We start from the raw sequence: 18978 nt of genomic DNA, 5'->3' as shown, positions 1-18978 counted from the left end.
GAAACGGGCCAAACTCGTGAATGTTCAATCCATCATGGCACCCAAACCATGGTGAAGTTGCGCCAGAATCGAGGTGCTCGCGAGAACTTGGGCTACGGTACTTGTCCTCTACATTTTAAAGACTGTCATCATCCATGGATGCTACAATAATGGTTATAGGCTATTGCATAGATGGGCAAAAAAGGTCTCGATGTTGGTTTCCGTGCAACAAGGGTGGGGATTGCATGAAATTGCTATATTTGAGTTCCAAATTATATCCCAAGTCAAAATCACCATATCCCCACGTGCACTTGGTGCACATAATATTTTTACCGTGCATTTGTTGAAAATCCATAGAAACCAATGGTAAACGGTCTATATGGCAAATATGGCAACTTAATATAGTCGAGATGATATGTTTAAAGAATTAAACTGCTTGGGAAGTAATTGGAGTAAAACTTTTAATAATTGCATGCATTCAATTTGCCAAACTCAACTCAAACAATGCAGGATTAAGTTTAAAAAAAATTGTTTAAAAAGGTAATTTTTTCATGTAAAAAAACAGCTTTTCATATTTTTTTTGGTTTCCAATGTTTACCAATGTTTACCAAACATACCAATGTTTTACTCAAGACCTTTGTGATCAAACGGTAGCTCTTCAGAAAAGCAACAGGAAGCCAGCCTACCAATTCTTAAGTCTTACTGGTATTGATACAGTTCATATATCATCCTCAGAGTCCAATTCCTCATCATCATTATCAGAGTTTAAATCATCAATGCTATTACTACACCTGGTACATGTGCATAGGTCAGTGGCTCCCTCTCTCCCTCAAACCTATATCACTGCAGCACTTGGGACGGGTTCCAGTACCACCTGCCTCTTCAGTTGTCTTGGTTGCAATGCACTTCGACTTCTTGCAGCTACATTGTATCAATTCCAGAATTTCTTCTGGAGCTGGTGGCAAGTCATTCCAATCCATTTGAAGGATACTTTGCCCTTCAACGTCCTCTAGTTTCCATCCTCTTCCATTTGGACAGGGTACTTCAGGCAACTGTTCGAGACTCCGTCGAAATATTGCAGCCTGGTAGTTCGCTCTTTCAGCATGTTTGTTTAATGCGTCCTTGTTTGGGGGTAGTGACTCCTCCGCATGAGTACCCAAACGAAACATGGAGTACCGGGCCTCATTCACATCAGCTGCCTTCTCTTGACTGTATAGATGCCACAAACTGACCAAGTTTTGATACCGAATCTTCAGTTATTGCAAATGCGGCACCAACCTCTTTGAAAGTATCAATGTACTGGTTATGCTGTCATCAGTTTGAAGGCCCTAATCTTTCCCTTTCCAAAAAATCCACTGACAGAGTCACAACCAGTGAATGGATGCAGTCCTAGCAGTGCAGAGGCTACATCATTCCCAAGTTGACGTTGTAAGGACTTGATATCAATTGTGCGAACCTTGTCACCACGTCCAGTGTGATAGAGGAAAGGTACTGCTGAACTCTGCGCCAAGCCGATACTCAGAATAAGAACATCTATGTCCATGCTTTTAATAACAACGCCTGGTGTTGATCCATTTGCAGTAGGCATGTTCATCTGCACATAGTCTGCATGTAATATCAGCCGAGTATCTGCCTCCTCATGATTACATGCCAATTCTGGTACATGTCTTGCTGTGACATTACCATTCTCGGAACTTATTGCATGGCATTCCTTACCATGTGCCAGATAAACTGTTACATTCTTGAATGTGCTTTGTGGACATCTCTTCCAAGCTGAGAACAAAAAGTCCACAAATGCCTCAATTGTTTTCGCCTGCGTTGAGGAACTTTTTCCACTGGGTTGGCCGCTTCTGAGAAAGACTGTGCTTGAAAAGTAGGCTCGGGAATCCTACGGTAAAGGCCAGCTCGTGCGGAGGATAATAGAGAACAGTGGATCCAGGAAAGGGGCCGAGATCAAACGGTTCGGACATGACGAGACACTAAACTCCTTTTCGGCACAACATTTAATAAAACAAGGCAAAGATGGCGGCAATCAACTCGCTCACACGAGCCATCAGCAAGAAGCCGGAAGTCTCCTCCCTTTCCGGTGCAAATTAAGAGAAAAAAGTAAGAATTACAGGCTCGCACTACACCAACATGGCATCAACATATTGCAAGAAAACATTCATAAGCAAAGCAGGAAACGTTCACGTATATCGTACGCATAACATCAGAGACTTTCTAACAGCCACCCCCAAATTTGTGGAATAAATTTGTAAAAAGGGAAAGTCTTTCAGTCCATTCACCCCTCACCCATCATCTTCAAGCTTCGACAGCCGGATCAATTTAGCAAGTGGTCGAACATAGTTCTTGCCACGAACCTGAACGCTGGCAGTTCGAGCACGGCCATCTGAGCCCGGAAAGGTCTCGTGAGGTTTCCCTCTACGGGCGATGAGGCGACGGACGGACATTAGGAAGGCATCAGCATCAAGGCCGTCCAGGAGGCCCAGATGTACGCTGCGGGTAGTGAGGCACTTGAAGATTATACCCCAGTGCTTCTCCATTCGTCTTCCAATTTTTATGGTGAAAGGACCGAAGCAGTCCACTCCAGTAGAGTAGAAGGCAGGCTTGTATAGTCGTAACCGAACAGGGGGTAGATCAGCCATCCTTGGCACCTCTGGATTGGCACGCCATCTTCGGCACTCATGGCATTGATGTTGGTGTCGACGAATAGCCTCTCGACCACGCAGAATCCCGTACTTGCGACCTACTTCAGTGAGAATTCTCTCCGGACCACAGTGAAGCAGTTGGTCATCACATTCTTGAATGAGGAGCTTGGTTACTGGGTGATGAGGATCTAAAACAATAGGATGCACAGCATCTTGTGCAAGGACATCCGCACGGCGTAGTCTTCCTCCTACTCTGATGAGACCAAGGGTACGGTCATATTCAGGTGAGAGAGATGCCAGTCGACCTCTGATGGGTAAATTCCTACCCATGGCAAGTATCTGGACTTCGTCTGGAAAACTATTGTGCTGTGAGTGTTGAAGCAGAATATTCTCTATCTCCCCACGCTGGTGAGCGCTTAAGGTAGGATAGTCTTGATCGTAGGCCACCCCGTTGGGACACTGCTGTGCAGCCACAACCAGAGCGTTCCAAGTCTTGTACTGTGAAGGGTCAGGTAAGGCCTCTATGTCCACCGACATTGTTCCACAGAAGGTTGACTTCCGGAGCTCAGTCACATCACTTTGCTCTAGTACGCTGACCGGTCCTTGTAGTGACCAGCCCAGGTTGGTACAAACTGCTACTGGAGCACCCTTGGGGCCAAATCGCACAGGTTGCTTTGGTAAGATGAGGTGCGGATAGTCTGACCCGATCAATATTGTTGGTTGAGCCTTGTTAATCAAAGGGAGTGGTATCCCAGCTAGGTGGGGGTGCCGTTTCTGAAGATCGGCCACTGGGTACGAATACTCAGATAAGCACAGCATTGTGGCAGTGAATGCTGCATCTATCCCATACCTCTGGTTCGGGTTCTCGGCCGATGATATCTGAAGCTTGACAGAAGCCCCGATACACTGCAATGTATCTTCTCGCACTGTCTTGAGCAGTAATGCTTCAGGTTTACCCACCAGGTTCAGCCGCTCTGTTATTGAATTCAAAAGCATAGTCCTTTCTGAACCATCGTCCAGAATGGCATAGGTCTCTATGGACACTTGTGGGCCATGAAGAAGCACCTTTACGACCTTTAACAGGATATTATGTGGACGGGAAGACTTGTCAAGGTACACTGCAGGTGGTGCGGAGCCTGTCATTAGGACGGTATCGCTGGATCTCTGCGCTGCATCATGTAGGATGGTTAGGTGCAACTCGTTGCAAGCAACGCATGGCTTCCTAAGTATAGAGCGATCAGCTGGGTGTGACCGACCGCACCTCCAGCAACGGTCATGTTCCCTTATCCACTTAATAATATGGTCTGTGGAAAGCTTCTTGAATTCCGCACAGGAACCAAGGTAATGATCACTGGTGTCACAATGAGGACAATAAGGCTTGGTCTTGGTTGTTGAAGAAACATTACGCAATGGCTGTGGCCTTGTGCCAGCTATTGGTGACTCAGAGTTGTGAAACACCGAGGCCTGTGATTCTTTCTTATTGAAAGATGAAGAATGCTGTTCCTTTCTCTCTAATCCCTGGCCCTCACATTTGTAGAGGACAGCAGCTTGGTTCGCTATACGTTTAGCTCGGGCCTTCGCCTGCAGCCAAGCTGCCAGATGGTGCAACGTGTAGGTCTGATTATAAACTGCGTTTAAAAGTCCTTGGTTAATGCAGTTCTCAATGAATCCATCACGATAGCTCGGTGGCAGTTTGCTAATTCGCCTGTCTACATGTGAGCCACATCGTAGTTCAAATCCATGCTCACCCTCGAGGGATTGCAACATACCCACAAGGGAGTGCACTGCGAGAGCAAATTCTTCAAAGGCCTCTGCATCTTCAGTCCTCACTGGTGCCATGTTCATGATGGCACCAATTTCGCTCTATACGAGTTGCCTTGGCTGTCCATACTTGTCCTGCAGGGCCCGTAAGGCCACCGTGGATGGCTTCGGATCATGCATGTAGGCCTGAGCAAGCTTGTATGCACTTGGTAGCTTAAGGTGGGTTAAGAGTACTTGATATTTGTACTCCTCTGACAAGTAGGTGTGATTACTTATCAGGCTATCCAATGCCAGCTTGAGAAGGGCAAAGTCACTTTCTTTGCCACTCTGGAAATAAGGCAGACACGGTTTTGGTACGCCATAGGATGAAGCTATTAATAGGTCCATGAGGTTGGGTGTTGCAGGTTTCTCAGATGGGTGAACTGGATGCCCATGTGGTGAAGTCGAGGGTGGTAGATAGGGTGCATGATGACATGGTAACATGTTAGGATGAAAATTTGAAGCTTGGAATGGAGCTGTGGTAGTGGATGAATATGCAGTTGGATGAGTTTGCTTCACCTTCTCTTTCGGTGATGGATTGTCATTAATGATTAATCGAGGAGTGGATTGTAGGTCGGCAGTGATGGCAATCGCCGGCTCTGGCCGCAGTAGCGGCAGCTGCTTTGGCAATAGTTTGTTTGGTTGAACTGAGGGAGTACATGATGCTCCACCACCGTGCAGAATCATATGCTGAGCGGTAACGGTTGGACGCCCGGTTGGAAAGGTAGGCGCTTCATCTCCTGCATCCAAGAACGACACTATCAACCGTGCTTCCTCCAGTTCCTGTTCGGCCTTCCTCAGACGTCTGTCTTGTTAACTGGACGGACAAGGCCTCGCTTTCCCTCAGAGCCTGGCGCTCCATCTCCTGAGCCTGGCGCTCCATCTCCTGAGCCTGAAGGACTTCATCCTGCAGCTGCTGTCCACGTTTTCCTTGTCACAAACGCTACATCTCTGCCAAATTTCGTCCGAATCCATCCACAACGTTTTGAGATATTTTGTTCACAAACAAACGGACAAACAGACAGGTGTGAAAAACATCACCTCGGTCCACTTTTGGTGGCGGAGGTAATAAATGGTTGAGGATGTGTTCAACATGGGGTTTTCACAACTAAAATGGCCGCCAGTCTACTCGTCCACCATCTTTGATGAGATTGCAAAATAAAGTGACGTGTACGTGTATGCCATCGTGTCCTGTACTTGTGCCATGTTTGAACAAAATCGGACCGTGCATGTCTGAGAAATGGTTGGGGACACGTTTAACAAAATGGCCTCCAGTTGGCCATCTTTGGATCTGATCTTGGAAAACCATGATGTGCATATTTATGCCATCATTCATTTATCTGTGTGCCATGGTTGAACAAGATCGGTAAATGCATGTCTGAGAAATGGTTGAGGACGTGTTCAACATCGGGTTTTTTACAACTAAAATGGCCGCCAGTCTGCCATCTTGGATCGCATTGTGAAACAAAATGATGTGCATATGTATACCATCATGTATTATCTTTGTGCCGCATGAACAAAATTGGTACATGTTCAAGATATGGTTACGGACACACGGACGAGACCTAATCCATAAGCCCCCGTTTCAGATTAAGTCCAACGGGGGATAATAAAGTAAAGGAAGTCTTCCCGTCTAAGAATTTAGCTCATGGTGCTGGTATTCCAGGTTCAAATTCCAAGGTATTGTTTATTTTTCCATTGGCTATGCAGAGTTCATGATGTCCTTGTAATTTATATGAAGGTGCAGTTTTGTTTCTGTTGTGCGTGTGATGATATGCAATCTTCTCCATGAGCCACGACTATGTATTTTAAATTCTAGTAAAATGGAACAGGAGGTGGTTGATGACATATCACCACATTTGTTTAACCAGCACTCTGGGCAGTGCTTGTGCTATGGTTTTTCCTTTTGTACTGTTTTTGGTATTCCAATTAACAATATGCAAATGTCTGTCTGTCTTCATTTTTGTGCATTGTGCTTTGCAGATCAATAAAAGGAAGTCCTGTTGCAAAGCCATCCGATCAATCCACGGATAATGAGCTTTTAGGGCCAACCACAGATGAAGGTACTGTATATTGCAGATGACCATATCGAAGAATTTGCTTTTATTTTCAAGGAAACTGTTAAGATTAGCTTATTTTGTAATGGATGGATATTCGTAATATATTTATTAAAATATAAAGTGACAATACCTAATAAATACATAATGAATGTATTTCTGTACACATTCTACCCCCTATTTTGTGCTTCTATCTGAGCACACAGCTCGTGTTACTGAAATCCGACGGTAAATAAATTTACTGTGATTTGTTTATTGTATTCTCAGGGTTCTTGTTAAAAGCCAGTAATCGGTTATTTTTGCCGTCTGCTGTGTAAGTTGTTACTGCATATCGATTTTTGAGAAGGTTCTCTTCCGTGATATTTAAAATCTTGTTGCCCCGTGCACACGAAGCGACAAGCAGGGTTGAGCAATTGGTTCACTTCTGTTTGTCTACAAGCGTCAGTTTATGATCGAAAAAACGACTATTTCAAATGATTTTGTTATATTCTGAACATGAATCTGAAAACAAACTTGTAGTTTAACAGTACTTTGGCTCTGAATTTGTTCCGATCTTGCATTCACAGAGTGGAGTGAAATAATTTTAGGTCATCTCATCTCGATCTCGAAGAGATGAAAAAATGGGTTGTGATGTCCATGCTACATCTGGAGATGTCTTTCCGTCCGATTGTCAGTCCGTCCGTTAACTTTTTGCTATTTTTGCTACTCCTCCCCGATCACCTGGCTGATTGTTCTGAAACTTTACATGTGAATACAAGACAGTAGCCCGCACAAGGCTTCCATTTTTCCATTTCGGATTATGGGGGCACCCAGAGAAGGTTACCCGATGAAACTTTGGATCCCTACTTGTCCTTTATTTACCATCCGATTGCTCTGGAACCCGATACAGTCCTTCCTTCTACTCTGGCACATACAATCGCTCAGGTTTTCATTTTTTGATTTTGGATGATGGGGGCTTTCAGGGGGAGGGGGTGGGGTGTGGAGTTATCCCCAGAAACTTTAGATCTGTACTTGTCCCTATTTTACCATCCGATTGCTCTGAAACCCAATACAGCCCTTCTACTTGATGGCCCACACAATCGCTCCAGCTTCGATTTTATGATTTTGCATAATATTGCTCTGAAACCCGATACAGCCCTTCTACTCGATTGTCCGCAGGATCACTCGGTTTTAGTTTTTTCGATTTCGGATCAGGAGGCTCCCGGGGGGGTTCCACTAAATCATCAGAGGTCTGAACTGCAACCTCAAGAGATGACTGTCAGCTCACTTGGGGCTATTTATTTACTTTGTCAGCCTGTCTGGCTGGCTGCTCGTAGATCAAATTTGCTGCTCGTAGACCCCACCCATGTCCTTTCTCAAGACAGCATGGCGTAAGGTGTTCCGTGAGCTCTCTGGTTACCTGTAATTTGTTAAAATAATGCAATCAAAGGCTGACTTGACTACATTTCCAGTAAAGAACATTTGGTAGACTGCCACTACAGATTGTATTGGTACTTACCGAGAATTCGCTCTTTCATGAGCCTCGATCTTGTATACAAAAAAAAAAAAAAAAAAAAACTGGTTTACCTCCATCAATGTTATTATCTTGGTCATTCACTGACTATATTACATCAGAATTTTTTGTTACAAGTGTGAATGAAAGAAACCCAATGTCTATTGTTCATTTTATTTTCCTCGAGTTGGGCAAATATGTGCCAAATCAGAATTGGAAAGGAATTTAAGGCCTAAAAATTTTTTTCCCTTCTAAATTGCTAAAAATGAAAACTACAGGTGGGCTTTGTCCCCTTATCCTCTCCAATGGACCAGCAGCCCCTGGACCTTGCTGGAGGCCTAGGTGACCCTCTGGCCTCTGGCCTCTGGCCTTATTACGAGTTACCGCCTTTTCAAACTGAATTACCTCCTATTCCAAAAATTAGCAATAGCTCTGTATAATACACTGTTGTACAAGTTGGCCCTGCTCCAAACTGGGAGGGTGGCATATGTATTTCTATTTCCACTTACATGCAGCTTTGATTAATAAGTGAAAGTTGTTAGCTGAAGCTGCCATTGCAGGTGATGGATGTAAAATTGGAATTGTTGTGTACTGTCTTCTAATCTCATGTCTTTGTCCTGCATGTGATATATGTACAAGCTCCTCCATTAACCAATAATATTATACTGTACTGTACTGTACTGGAAACAGCATGGAAGATATATATCATTTTGCACCAACCATATAATAGTCTATCCATGGGATAATGTCCTCTGGATGCGAGTGCATCGGGCTATTTTGGTTGGCAACACATGACTGTGATGAATGCATCAACAGCTATTTATAGGAAGCATGAACTTCCAGGGAATGTGCAGGCTGATAAAGCAACTCTGCTTCAATACAGCCGCCTATAGGATAGGCCTTTTTATACAGAGTAGGGACTCGTGTAGGAGCTGGGAATATTGAAGCTTATCGGTAATATTTCATTGTGACCTATTCCATTAGGGGATGATGACAAAAGGCAGGATCTGCTTTGTTGGCCTGCGTAAATGCGGAAGAGTTTGTGCTTTGTAAATGCTACTGTCCCGGCGCTGCTTTTACAGATCTGTTTATCTTGACCACAGACGTGATGCTGTGTGGCAGAAACATTCTGTTGGTTAGAATCAATTTGACATTAGCGAGTGTGAAACATTGTTTCTGGTCCGAAAATAGTGAAGGACTTTATATTTGACATTAAGCGGCTTGTAAAAAAAATTATAGTCTCTTCAGCCAGTTTTAGTGGATCTTTTTTTTTTTTTTTTTTTGGTACACAAGATCGAGGCTCGTGAAAGAGCTAACATTAATCACACAAAAAGTCTAACCGACACATAAAACACAAAATAAGGGGAGCGGTAGACAAGATGAGGAGAGAGGGAGAAGGACACAAACACAACATTTGAGAGCAGGGACATCAAGAGAAATGTGGGAGGGAGAGGGCTTGGGGGGAGGTGGGAGAAGTATAAAACATATGAACACTTCAAGGACTTCCAGGAAAGAAGTTGGAATTTCAAAAAAGTGTATCTGGGGTGAATTAGCGGGGGTAGAAAAGATCAAGGTTTTGGATGGGGGAAGATAAGAGATGGTGGTGAACAGCTGTTTTAAAGATCTGGAGGGAGGAGTGGGATTGAAGGGAGTGGGGGAGTTTGTTCCAGAGGCGAGAGAAAAGAGGAATGAATGAATGAGTGAAGGTGAGCAGAGAGCCTAAATTTTGGCAGTTTAACCATAAGAGGGTTGCAAGCAGATCTTGTGCGACCTGTAGGAATATTTGGTGGACAGAGCACAGAGAGAGCTGGGGGATCAAGGCCGGAGAGGAGTCGGTAGAAGACAGGCCACCAACCTGCCTGCGGTGAGTGAGTGAAAGGCCCTCTGAGTTAGCTTCATCGCAGGAGATTTCAATGATTCTGAAAGCTTTTGTTTCAACAGCGTGAAGCCGAGCTTGGTGTGAGGCATGAGCACCGGCCCAGAGGGGGGAACAGTATTCCATTGAGCTGCAGATGAAAGCCTTGTATGTGGTGAGGAGCTCAGGTGTGCCAAGGAAGGACTTCGCATGACAGAGGATGCCCAGTCGGCGACTGGCTTTGGAGGCCAGCTTGGAAATGTGGTTTTTCCCAAGAAAGATCATGGCAGATAGTGAGACCCAAAAGCTTGAGTGACAGAACTTCTTGGAGAGGATTGTTGCGAAAGTAGATAGGAGGGTTTTCCAGTCAGTCTTTTCAGAGAGACATAGTAAGAGTGTGAGATTTGTCAGGATTGAAAGACATGTTCCACTTGTTTGACCAGTCTGTGATTTTGTCCAGGTCTGCAGAGAGTGAGGAGGCTGCAGACTGCTGATCTGAGGGATGAGGAATGGAGCAGCAGAGAGTGGGGTCATCAGCAAAGAGATAGAGAGAGTCGGAGAGATCATTGATGAAGACCAGAAATAGCATAGGGCCCAGAACACTACCTTGGGGAACTCCAACCAGAACAGGAAGGGGAGATGAGAGAAATCCATTCAGGGCCACACGTTGCCTACGACCAGAGAGGAAGTCCGCAAGCCATGAGTGGAGATTTCCATGGATACCATCGGAGGAGTTTGATGAGCAGAGCGGCGTGCCAGACCGTATCGAAGGCATGTGATATGTCAAGGGAGACAGCTCTAATTTCCTGTTTGGCATTGAGGACCTCCATCCATTGTTGAGACAGCAGAAGCAACATGTCCAGAGTAGAATGACCTGGTCTGAATCCAAATTGATGATCAGAGATGAAGCCATTGGAGAAGAGGAAGGATTTGATATCCGAAGCAATGATGGATTCCATGACTTTGCTGATAGTTGGGAGTAAGCTGATTGGTCTGTAGTTGCAAGGATCTGTTTTTGCACCTTTTTTGTGTAAAGTGGTAATGTTTGCTGATTTCCAAGATGCTGGCAGATGACTTTGAGCAAAAGAGAGGGTGAAAAGAACAGAGAGAGGGTGAAATTTTAGATGCTGGAATAGCCATTTAAATTGGGTTTTTTTTTTGTTTGTTTGTTTTCTTACACCACATGATCATCATGCCACAACCCAGTAATACCTGTCATTTGACTAATTTCCATAAGGTTTCCTTGGCACCTTTTGTCAAGCTCAGTTAATGAAACCCAACAAAACAAAATGGATAGGTCATGAAAGCAATCCAATGCGATGTTGTTTTAAGGTGTTCCATCAACAAGATGCTCCACACCTCCCCTTCCTAACTCCCCATCGCACCCCCCCCCCCCCCCCCCCCACACACCTCCAAAAAACAATATTTGAAATGCCAATTAAAAAAAAAAAAAGAGGTGATTCTCACTACCCAAGCTTTTAGTATTTTGGTGGGTTAAGTGGTCAGGACCGTGTCTTGTTATTTGAGAAGATTCTTTGGCATCAAGTTTGAGGAGTCTGTTGACAAATTCCAACCAGAGTCTGTCAGAGAACTCGAAGCAACTTTATCCCCGCGTAATGCTGTGGCCGATGCCTATTTATATACAGGGTGGGCCACAAAATGATACGTTTGTTTTGTGTTTACGTTGTATAACTTTATTAAACCAAACTATTTAACTCCATTTGCTAATCCTGTGTTCTTTGGAAATCATTCAGGCATGGAATGCATGTTGTGTGTTTGGGGTTTCTTGTTATTGCAATGTGTAGTACTTCGACACTTTCAGTAGTGCTTACTGATGATTGGCTTGGCCTCTGATTTGGCGGGACCCTTCCTGCCCCATAATGAGCCCGAACAATGCCGTTGTACTTGTCGTACTTTTGAGTTCTGCATGCAGTAGCACCATTACCCACGTCTGAAGGGTTAGTGAAAGTGTTGTTCCCAGACTCTACTTTATTTTTATTTTTACTACATCGTCTCTGCTTGTGGAAGAGCTAGGACACAGAACAGATCAGGGCAAAACATGTCAAATAAAACAGCAGGAGAAGGGAAACGCCAATAGCAGGGCGGAGGGAAGAGGGTAGAAGGAGATGGACAAGGGAAGTCGGTGATGATGAGTTGGTAGGGAGAATGCAAGGATAACATGGACAATGGAGAAGATGGATACAAGAGCATAATTTTTGGGAAGGGTGGGGGTGGTTTAATGGGTGGAGGATAGATCATGGAATTATATGGGGGAAGATCCGTTGGGAAGAATGAGAATGAAGAGAGATTTCAACCAATATATTCTTCCAACTCAAATTTCCAGCTTACCTGCAACAAAAGAAAAACCGTCATATTTTCGTGACACACGGTGCAGTTGGCCAATCTAATCCCATTTTAGGCAAACCATTGGAGTGAATAAAAAGAAACCACGATCTACATTATGGAAATCTTAAAATTACAGGAATACTCGACCTGCAGCTGCCACCACGACGTGTACACACTGTGAAACTGGGCCTCTTGAGACGAAGGTTACGTTTTAAACTTTTGTCAGATTGAACAAAGACAACAGAACTCACGTTTAATTTATCACCTTAACATTCATGGTCTTGAATGTCAATTTGTAATTATATTTCAAAAGCGACAAAAAAGTATATTACACCCCTTCCCCTCCCTCATCTCACCCTCCTGTGCCTCCTCCCGGACTCTCAACCCAACCCTTCCCGTGCGCACGAACAAACATCGAAGAATATCACTCAAAGTTGAGCAACAGTCACCTATAATCTAATAATCTAGTCATCTGCAATCTATAATGTGATTTTAATTTCAAAAACGACATCTGCTGTGATAAAAAGTCACTTGCACCGCTTGCGACTGTATCGCCATGGCTTATAAGCATCAGTTGATCAGGAATGGCTTACTTTTATGGCAATATTTCGCGAGGCTCTTCATACGCTCGGGTTACCAGACGTCCAGTTTTCCCCGGACCTGTCCTCCTTTTCGGTCCTTAAATGTCCGCCTGGACGTTTTTTGTTTTTTTTTGTAATATCTACAAATGTCCAGCTCTTGGCGGGGTTTTTTTTTTTGTTTTTTTTTTCCATTTTCAAAGGGATTAATCTTAAGATTTAAGTTTTACCTAGAACGGTTAAACTATTTTTGTACATTTTCTGCAGTGATAAAATATGGTTATGTGATGTTTAGACCAGTGCAGCTTGGTTCAAGTCTACTACTCCATCATGGCATAATGGACGTGTTCAAACATCACGCGTTCACTGCCTGTCCAGTGCCCCATACAGTGTCTATAGAAAGTCTACACCACCTTTCAAAATTTTCACCTTTTCTTGCTTGATTGCCTGGAATTAAATTGCATTATATCAAACTTTTACACATCATAACACACAACTTCCAAGTGAAAAAAAAACAAATTCTACAAATTTCAGAAAATTAATAAAAAATACAAGGCGAGAATATCTTGGTTGGTTAAGTGTGATACTTGTAAAAGCAGCCTGAATAGCGTTCAAGTGGTGGTTAATCATATTCAAAAAGGGTGTCATAACACACCCAAACTTTCCCGGTCTTGTGACTAATTACTTAAGTACACAGGTATTTCTGACTTCATTTGTAGATCCCTCGCTAGGCGGCTGAAGCACTCCAGCAAGCACTCCAACAAATGGGTAATAAGGAATGGCTGGCTTGGCAAGTGATAGCAAGCTGATTGCTTTTGGTTGAAATGGCCGAGGAATTTTAAAAACGGATCGCAGGTACAGTGGAGTGACACCCCTATCCCACGGAAGTATGAATTAAGTAAAAATTATTATTGAGCTAAATAAAGTAAAAAAATAACCCCAGAAGGAGAATGACAGCCTCGCTTAAATAAATTAATACATACACCTAGGTATAAAAATCACTAGATATGGTAAATTGTCATATTTCAATCCAGATCTGGACATTTATTTAGTCCACAGGATCCAATCTTCATATCCGAATCGAGATTTTGATGATGTGCTTCAATTATGTTATGATAAATAGATCGTGTTTCCAAGGCAAGGCACGTTTGAATAGGCCGAAACAAAATGGCAGCTTAAGAACCCAGCGAGTGGCAGTGGGCTGACTAAGATGGCGGCCGCCATATTGTGAAGGCTTTTTCGGGTTTTTTCTTATGAGCACCTCATTAATCATCTTCAAAAAGGGTGTTATAACACACCCAAACACCCAGTTTTCATCATTGCAATCTGTTCGAGGTCCAGGTGTATGCGTGCAAAGTTTGGGGCCCACGAGGTTTCATGGTTTGGATGGAGTTATGGAGGAGACAGACGGATGGATGGACACTGCCTTTTAATACTGTATGTGTGTGTGTGTGTGTATATATATATATATATATATATATATATATATATATATATATATATATATATTTATATATTTTTATATATATTTTTATATATATTTTTATATATATTTTTATATATATATTTATATATATTTTTATATATATTTTTATATATTTTTTTATATATATTTTTATATATTTTTTTATATATATTTATATATATATTTATATATATATTTATATATATATTTTTATATATTTTTTTATATATTTTTTTATATATATTTTTATATATTTTTTTATATATATTTTTATATATTTTTTTATATATATATATATTTGCTTTTGTATATCTATTTATTTTTAGATATTTATTTATTTACTTTTATATATTTATTTATTTCCTTTTATATATTTATTTATTTACTTGTATGTGACTGGCTCTGGCAAAAGCAGACACTTGGGGGCAAAAATCAAAAATGAGATTTTGGTATCATCCGATTCCCCATGATTTTCTCTTACATTTGATATATACATTATGTTAATTGGATGAAAATTAAAGAAGTTATGGTATTTTAATGACAATTATATTTTCATTTAAACAATGGAGATAATTAGGTTCAAAGTTCACAATACAGTTCACACCCACAAATAATGTGCACACGTAGAGCTTTTCATTCATACCAAACATGTATGTCAGGATCTCCTTCGAATTACGATGTATGGCTCGTAGTAAAACATCAACATTTCGCGATCTTCGTGTCTTTTTGAGCACATTTTGAGAATGACATTTTAGATTCTTCGTTGAATTTCACAGCTTTTCTGTTGTTTCTTGGAAAAATGTTTTGGTGCATAATAATCTCGAGAAGTTACTCTTTCTATCCATAATATATAAATCTCAATTTGGTCCTTGTGGTCATATTTGGACTCTCCTCGGCTTTTTCTCGCTAAGGGCAATGATGCCCCCAAGTGTCTGCTTTTGCCAGAGCCAGTCACACATATATATATATATATATATATATATATATATATATATATATATATATATATATATATATATATATATATATATATATATATATATATAAATATATATTTACTTGCATATTTTTATGCCTCCATCGACTAAGTTGCTGGAGCCATTATGTTTTTGGGGTTATCCATCCGGCTGTCCGTCTGTCTGTCCGTGATCGGTTTTCGTTACTACGATAACTTGGGAATGGCTGAAGGGATCTTTGTCAATCTTGGTGCAGGTATGTATGATGATGTAAAGATAAACGGATTAGATTATGGAGTTAAGAGGGCTTGGGCCTCTTACGTACACACGTACACACGTACAACTGCAGAGGTCACGTTCTGTAAAAATTCTGTTGCCGAGCTAACTTGTAAACCAGTGATGGGATTTTGACCAAACTTGGTATAAATATATATTATGATGCAAAGATGAACTGATTAGATTTCAGCATCCAAAGTCAGGTCATGTCAGGTAATACTGACACTTGAGAACAGCTGAAGGGATTTAAGTCAAACTTGGTACCAGTATGTATAATGATGTAATGTGGGCGGGGTGACATCGAAGAGTGCCATTCTCGTTTGTAGTTTATTTCACATTTATTTGCAGTACTATATTACAATGTTCAATACAGAATATAAAATCAATGAAAAATGTGTGCATTTGCCTAAATGTGATGCATTTAATGGGGCTGAATAACTATTTCTTATTTTACTTTTATTTAGTCCACAGGATCACACGCACACATATACGTGCACACAATTCTTTTACTTCTTACGAGATAAATTGATCCAGTTAACGTCATTTCATTTAACATTGTGATTTTCAAGAACGTGACCCCGACGTTATCCGTGGACCAAGTGTACTTTGATAGGATCTTGGGTTGATGTTTCAACTGTATATATGCAGGCATTCAATTTCTTCTTTTTGTTTAACCAAAGCACACCAAGTTACTCTTGGAAGATGTGTTATGGCCATTAATGCGGGAAGGATAGAGTATACTTCCATTACGTGTAGATGCATTGCCTGTGAGCTTGGATTTTGCATTTTTGTCCCTTGATACGCTTTTTTCGTTTGCCTGATTATCTTTTGAGTGAGGCCTTGTTTTCTTTCTTTTTCAATCCTTATATTCTATCCGTAGCTTTGAGCAAGGAAGAAGAACCAGCCGCAAAGAAGATGAAGGTTCCAACAAACAGCCAGTCCCAGCCAAAGAGTCCAAGCAAAGGGAATAAACCAATAGGTAATGAATGTCTGATCAGTCCATCTCCACTGCCTCAAACATCGTTTTCATCAAAATCATTCATATTCATATCAATGATCAATGTCATTAAAATGTTCCGTGATAAGCTGGGATTATCTTGGTGATTGGAAATCCTTTTCATACACTGAAATTTGCTGCTGAAATAGTTCATTGCACCCCTCAAATATCTGGTTTTGAAAAGCTAAACCATGCACGAGTGTCTTGATTAACTTCATAATTAATTATTTTAATTTATGTGGGCATAGTTCAAGGTTGATTTTTTTTTTTTCCGACTATCGGGGGTACCGTACCAAGCATTGCTCGGGAGGGGGAGAGGAGAGGGTGGGATGAGAAGGATGGCTGGAGGAGGGGGAGGTGGGAGAGCCACCAAGACAGGGAGGAAAAACAACTGAGAAAGGGGAGGCAGGGAAACCAGCGGTCTTGGGGGGGGGGGGGGGCTGAGTTGGGGAAGCAGGGAGGGAGTGTGGCTCCAACAACAACCATTGAACTCAACAATCCTGAGGGGGAAAGAGCAGGGTTCAAACTCCAGCCACAGCCAGGGTCTCTGGCCCAGGTCTCGCACAAACCGGCCTGGGCAAGTACCTCACAAACACACACCAATATTACATGGGAACCACCATCTGCAGATGTGTGCACCAATATTACATTACCCCGTGACAGTGCCAAATTATCGGAGCCCTTTAAAAATGTCAGCCATGTGTCATTGCCGGATCTTATCTACCGTCGCATCAAGTTTTAACATGACACTATCCATTTGAGTCCCCAAAATGAGTGATAATTGAAATACACACATTTTACCATGACGAACAAAAGATTTGCATGAACACACAAGATGGGACGAGATGTGCATATGAGGCTCCAGCTATCGCACCATTCGGCACCTGTTTGTGGTGCAGCCTGGCCCTGCAGGTTGCTGCAGCTTGCTGGGACTTCTGGCCTCCGTGCTTCAGGGATAGAGGGCCCAAGCCCTTGAGGATGCGAAAGACCGAGTGTTGTGAGATCTAGGACTGAATATAATGGCTTTGATGTGAGTGAGAACTGAACCGGCAGCGGCTTTGATGGGGCAAAGGGCCGCGCATGTGGCACCCGGAGTTGAGTCAATCAATTATGCGTATGGGATGCGGTCTGGCGCAGCACGGATAAGGAGACAGTTTGGTCCATGGTGAGATGTGGCTTCTTGCTGTGGTTAACTTGGATGCTCCATTACCGGAGAAGGCTCAGTTGGGCGCAGCACGGATAAGGAGACGGCTGGGTCGATGCACAGGTTGTGGTTCCTTGCTGTGGTGATTGATGGCAGTGGCCCGTGCACACGAGCACACACATACACGAATCGTGATTTACACGTACACATGCACAATTGTGATTTATACACATATTGTATGTGACGTATTATACTTTATATTATATACACATTGTACTTGCCATGTTGGTACTGTATATTATGTACACATATATTATACTTAACATGTACTGTGTATATTATATAAACGCACATTATACGTGACACGTTATACATATTACACAAGCTAACGGAGGTGGATACTTTGAGACCTGGTAGGTCTCTATTCCATCTCCTGAAACCCACACATGTGTGGAGATAGCAGCTAACAACACTTTACACAAACACGTACATGCACAGACACGCACACACATATGTGCACACACTCAACTCATATATACGCACGCACACACACACAAACACACGCACGCATGCACACACACACATATGTGCACGCACACACACACACACACACACACACACACACACACACACACACACACACACACACACACACACGCACACGATGGTGGCATGACGTAGAAACAGAAAGTATGAGTCACCTCCTATCAGGATGTAAAAAAAAAAACTCATGTCAGAGCAGCTGTACACCCAAAAGCACAACAAGGTATGTGGAGTATTTCACTGGCACATCTGTAGAAATTTCAATATCGCATTTCCACAAAACTCGTGGAAATATGAATGAAAAGCAATCATTGAAAACAAGGACATGATGCTCACATATGACCTGATGATCCCATCCATCGTGAACATAGAAAACAAAGCATTGCGACCGGATACAGTACTCAGGAATAAAAAGGAAAAGACAACATTGCTGATTGAGATATCAGTACCCAGTGATTTTGGCCTAAATAATGCAGAAATCAAGAAAAAGGCCAAATACCAAGACCTCAAGAATGAAGTGAAGAGGTCCTGGAAGCTGAAGAGCACCAAAATTGTACCAGCAATAATTTGAGCAATGGAACCTTACAAGAAGAACCTTACAGAGATCTTTAAAACCATCCCTGGAAACATCACCACAAATGAACTGCAGTTGGAGGTTGTGTGGGGCTTAGTGATGATCCTGAAAAAAGCCCTTGGAACAAAACTCTGAGAACAACAAAACTTTACAACTGGGACCATGAATCACAATCCTTCACTGAAGTGAGGGTGGATACTTCGAGTCCTGGGAGGGCTCAGTTCCATCTCCTGAAACGCATCCACGTTTATCTCTTAATCACTCGCAC

The 18978-nt window shown here is 42.3% G+C and overlaps 1 protein-coding gene across 3 annotated transcripts in view; it reads left to right on the top strand.

Annotated features, from left to right (window-relative positions):
- Positions 1–18978, top strand: part of LOC137438221 (matrin-3) — a 112864-nt gene that overhangs the window by 83853 nt on the left and 10033 nt on the right. For all 3 annotated transcript variants that reach the window (XM_078766473.1, XM_078766472.1, XM_068133294.2), the window contains 2 exons: positions 6411–6490; positions 16333–16431. In XM_078766473.1, the coding sequence (XP_078622599.1) occupies positions 6411–6490; positions 16333–16431 (179 nt within the window). The remainder of the gene's footprint in view (positions 1–6410; positions 6491–16332; positions 16432–18978) is intronic.

Source organism: Myxine glutinosa, chromosome 12 (assembly GCF_964187855.1).
Source record: "Myxine glutinosa chromosome 12, kmMyxGlut1.1, whole genome shotgun sequence".
NCBI lineage: Eukaryota > Metazoa > Chordata > Myxini > Myxiniformes > Myxinidae > Myxine > Myxine glutinosa.
This window is presented reverse-complemented; position numbering and strand designations above follow the sequence as displayed.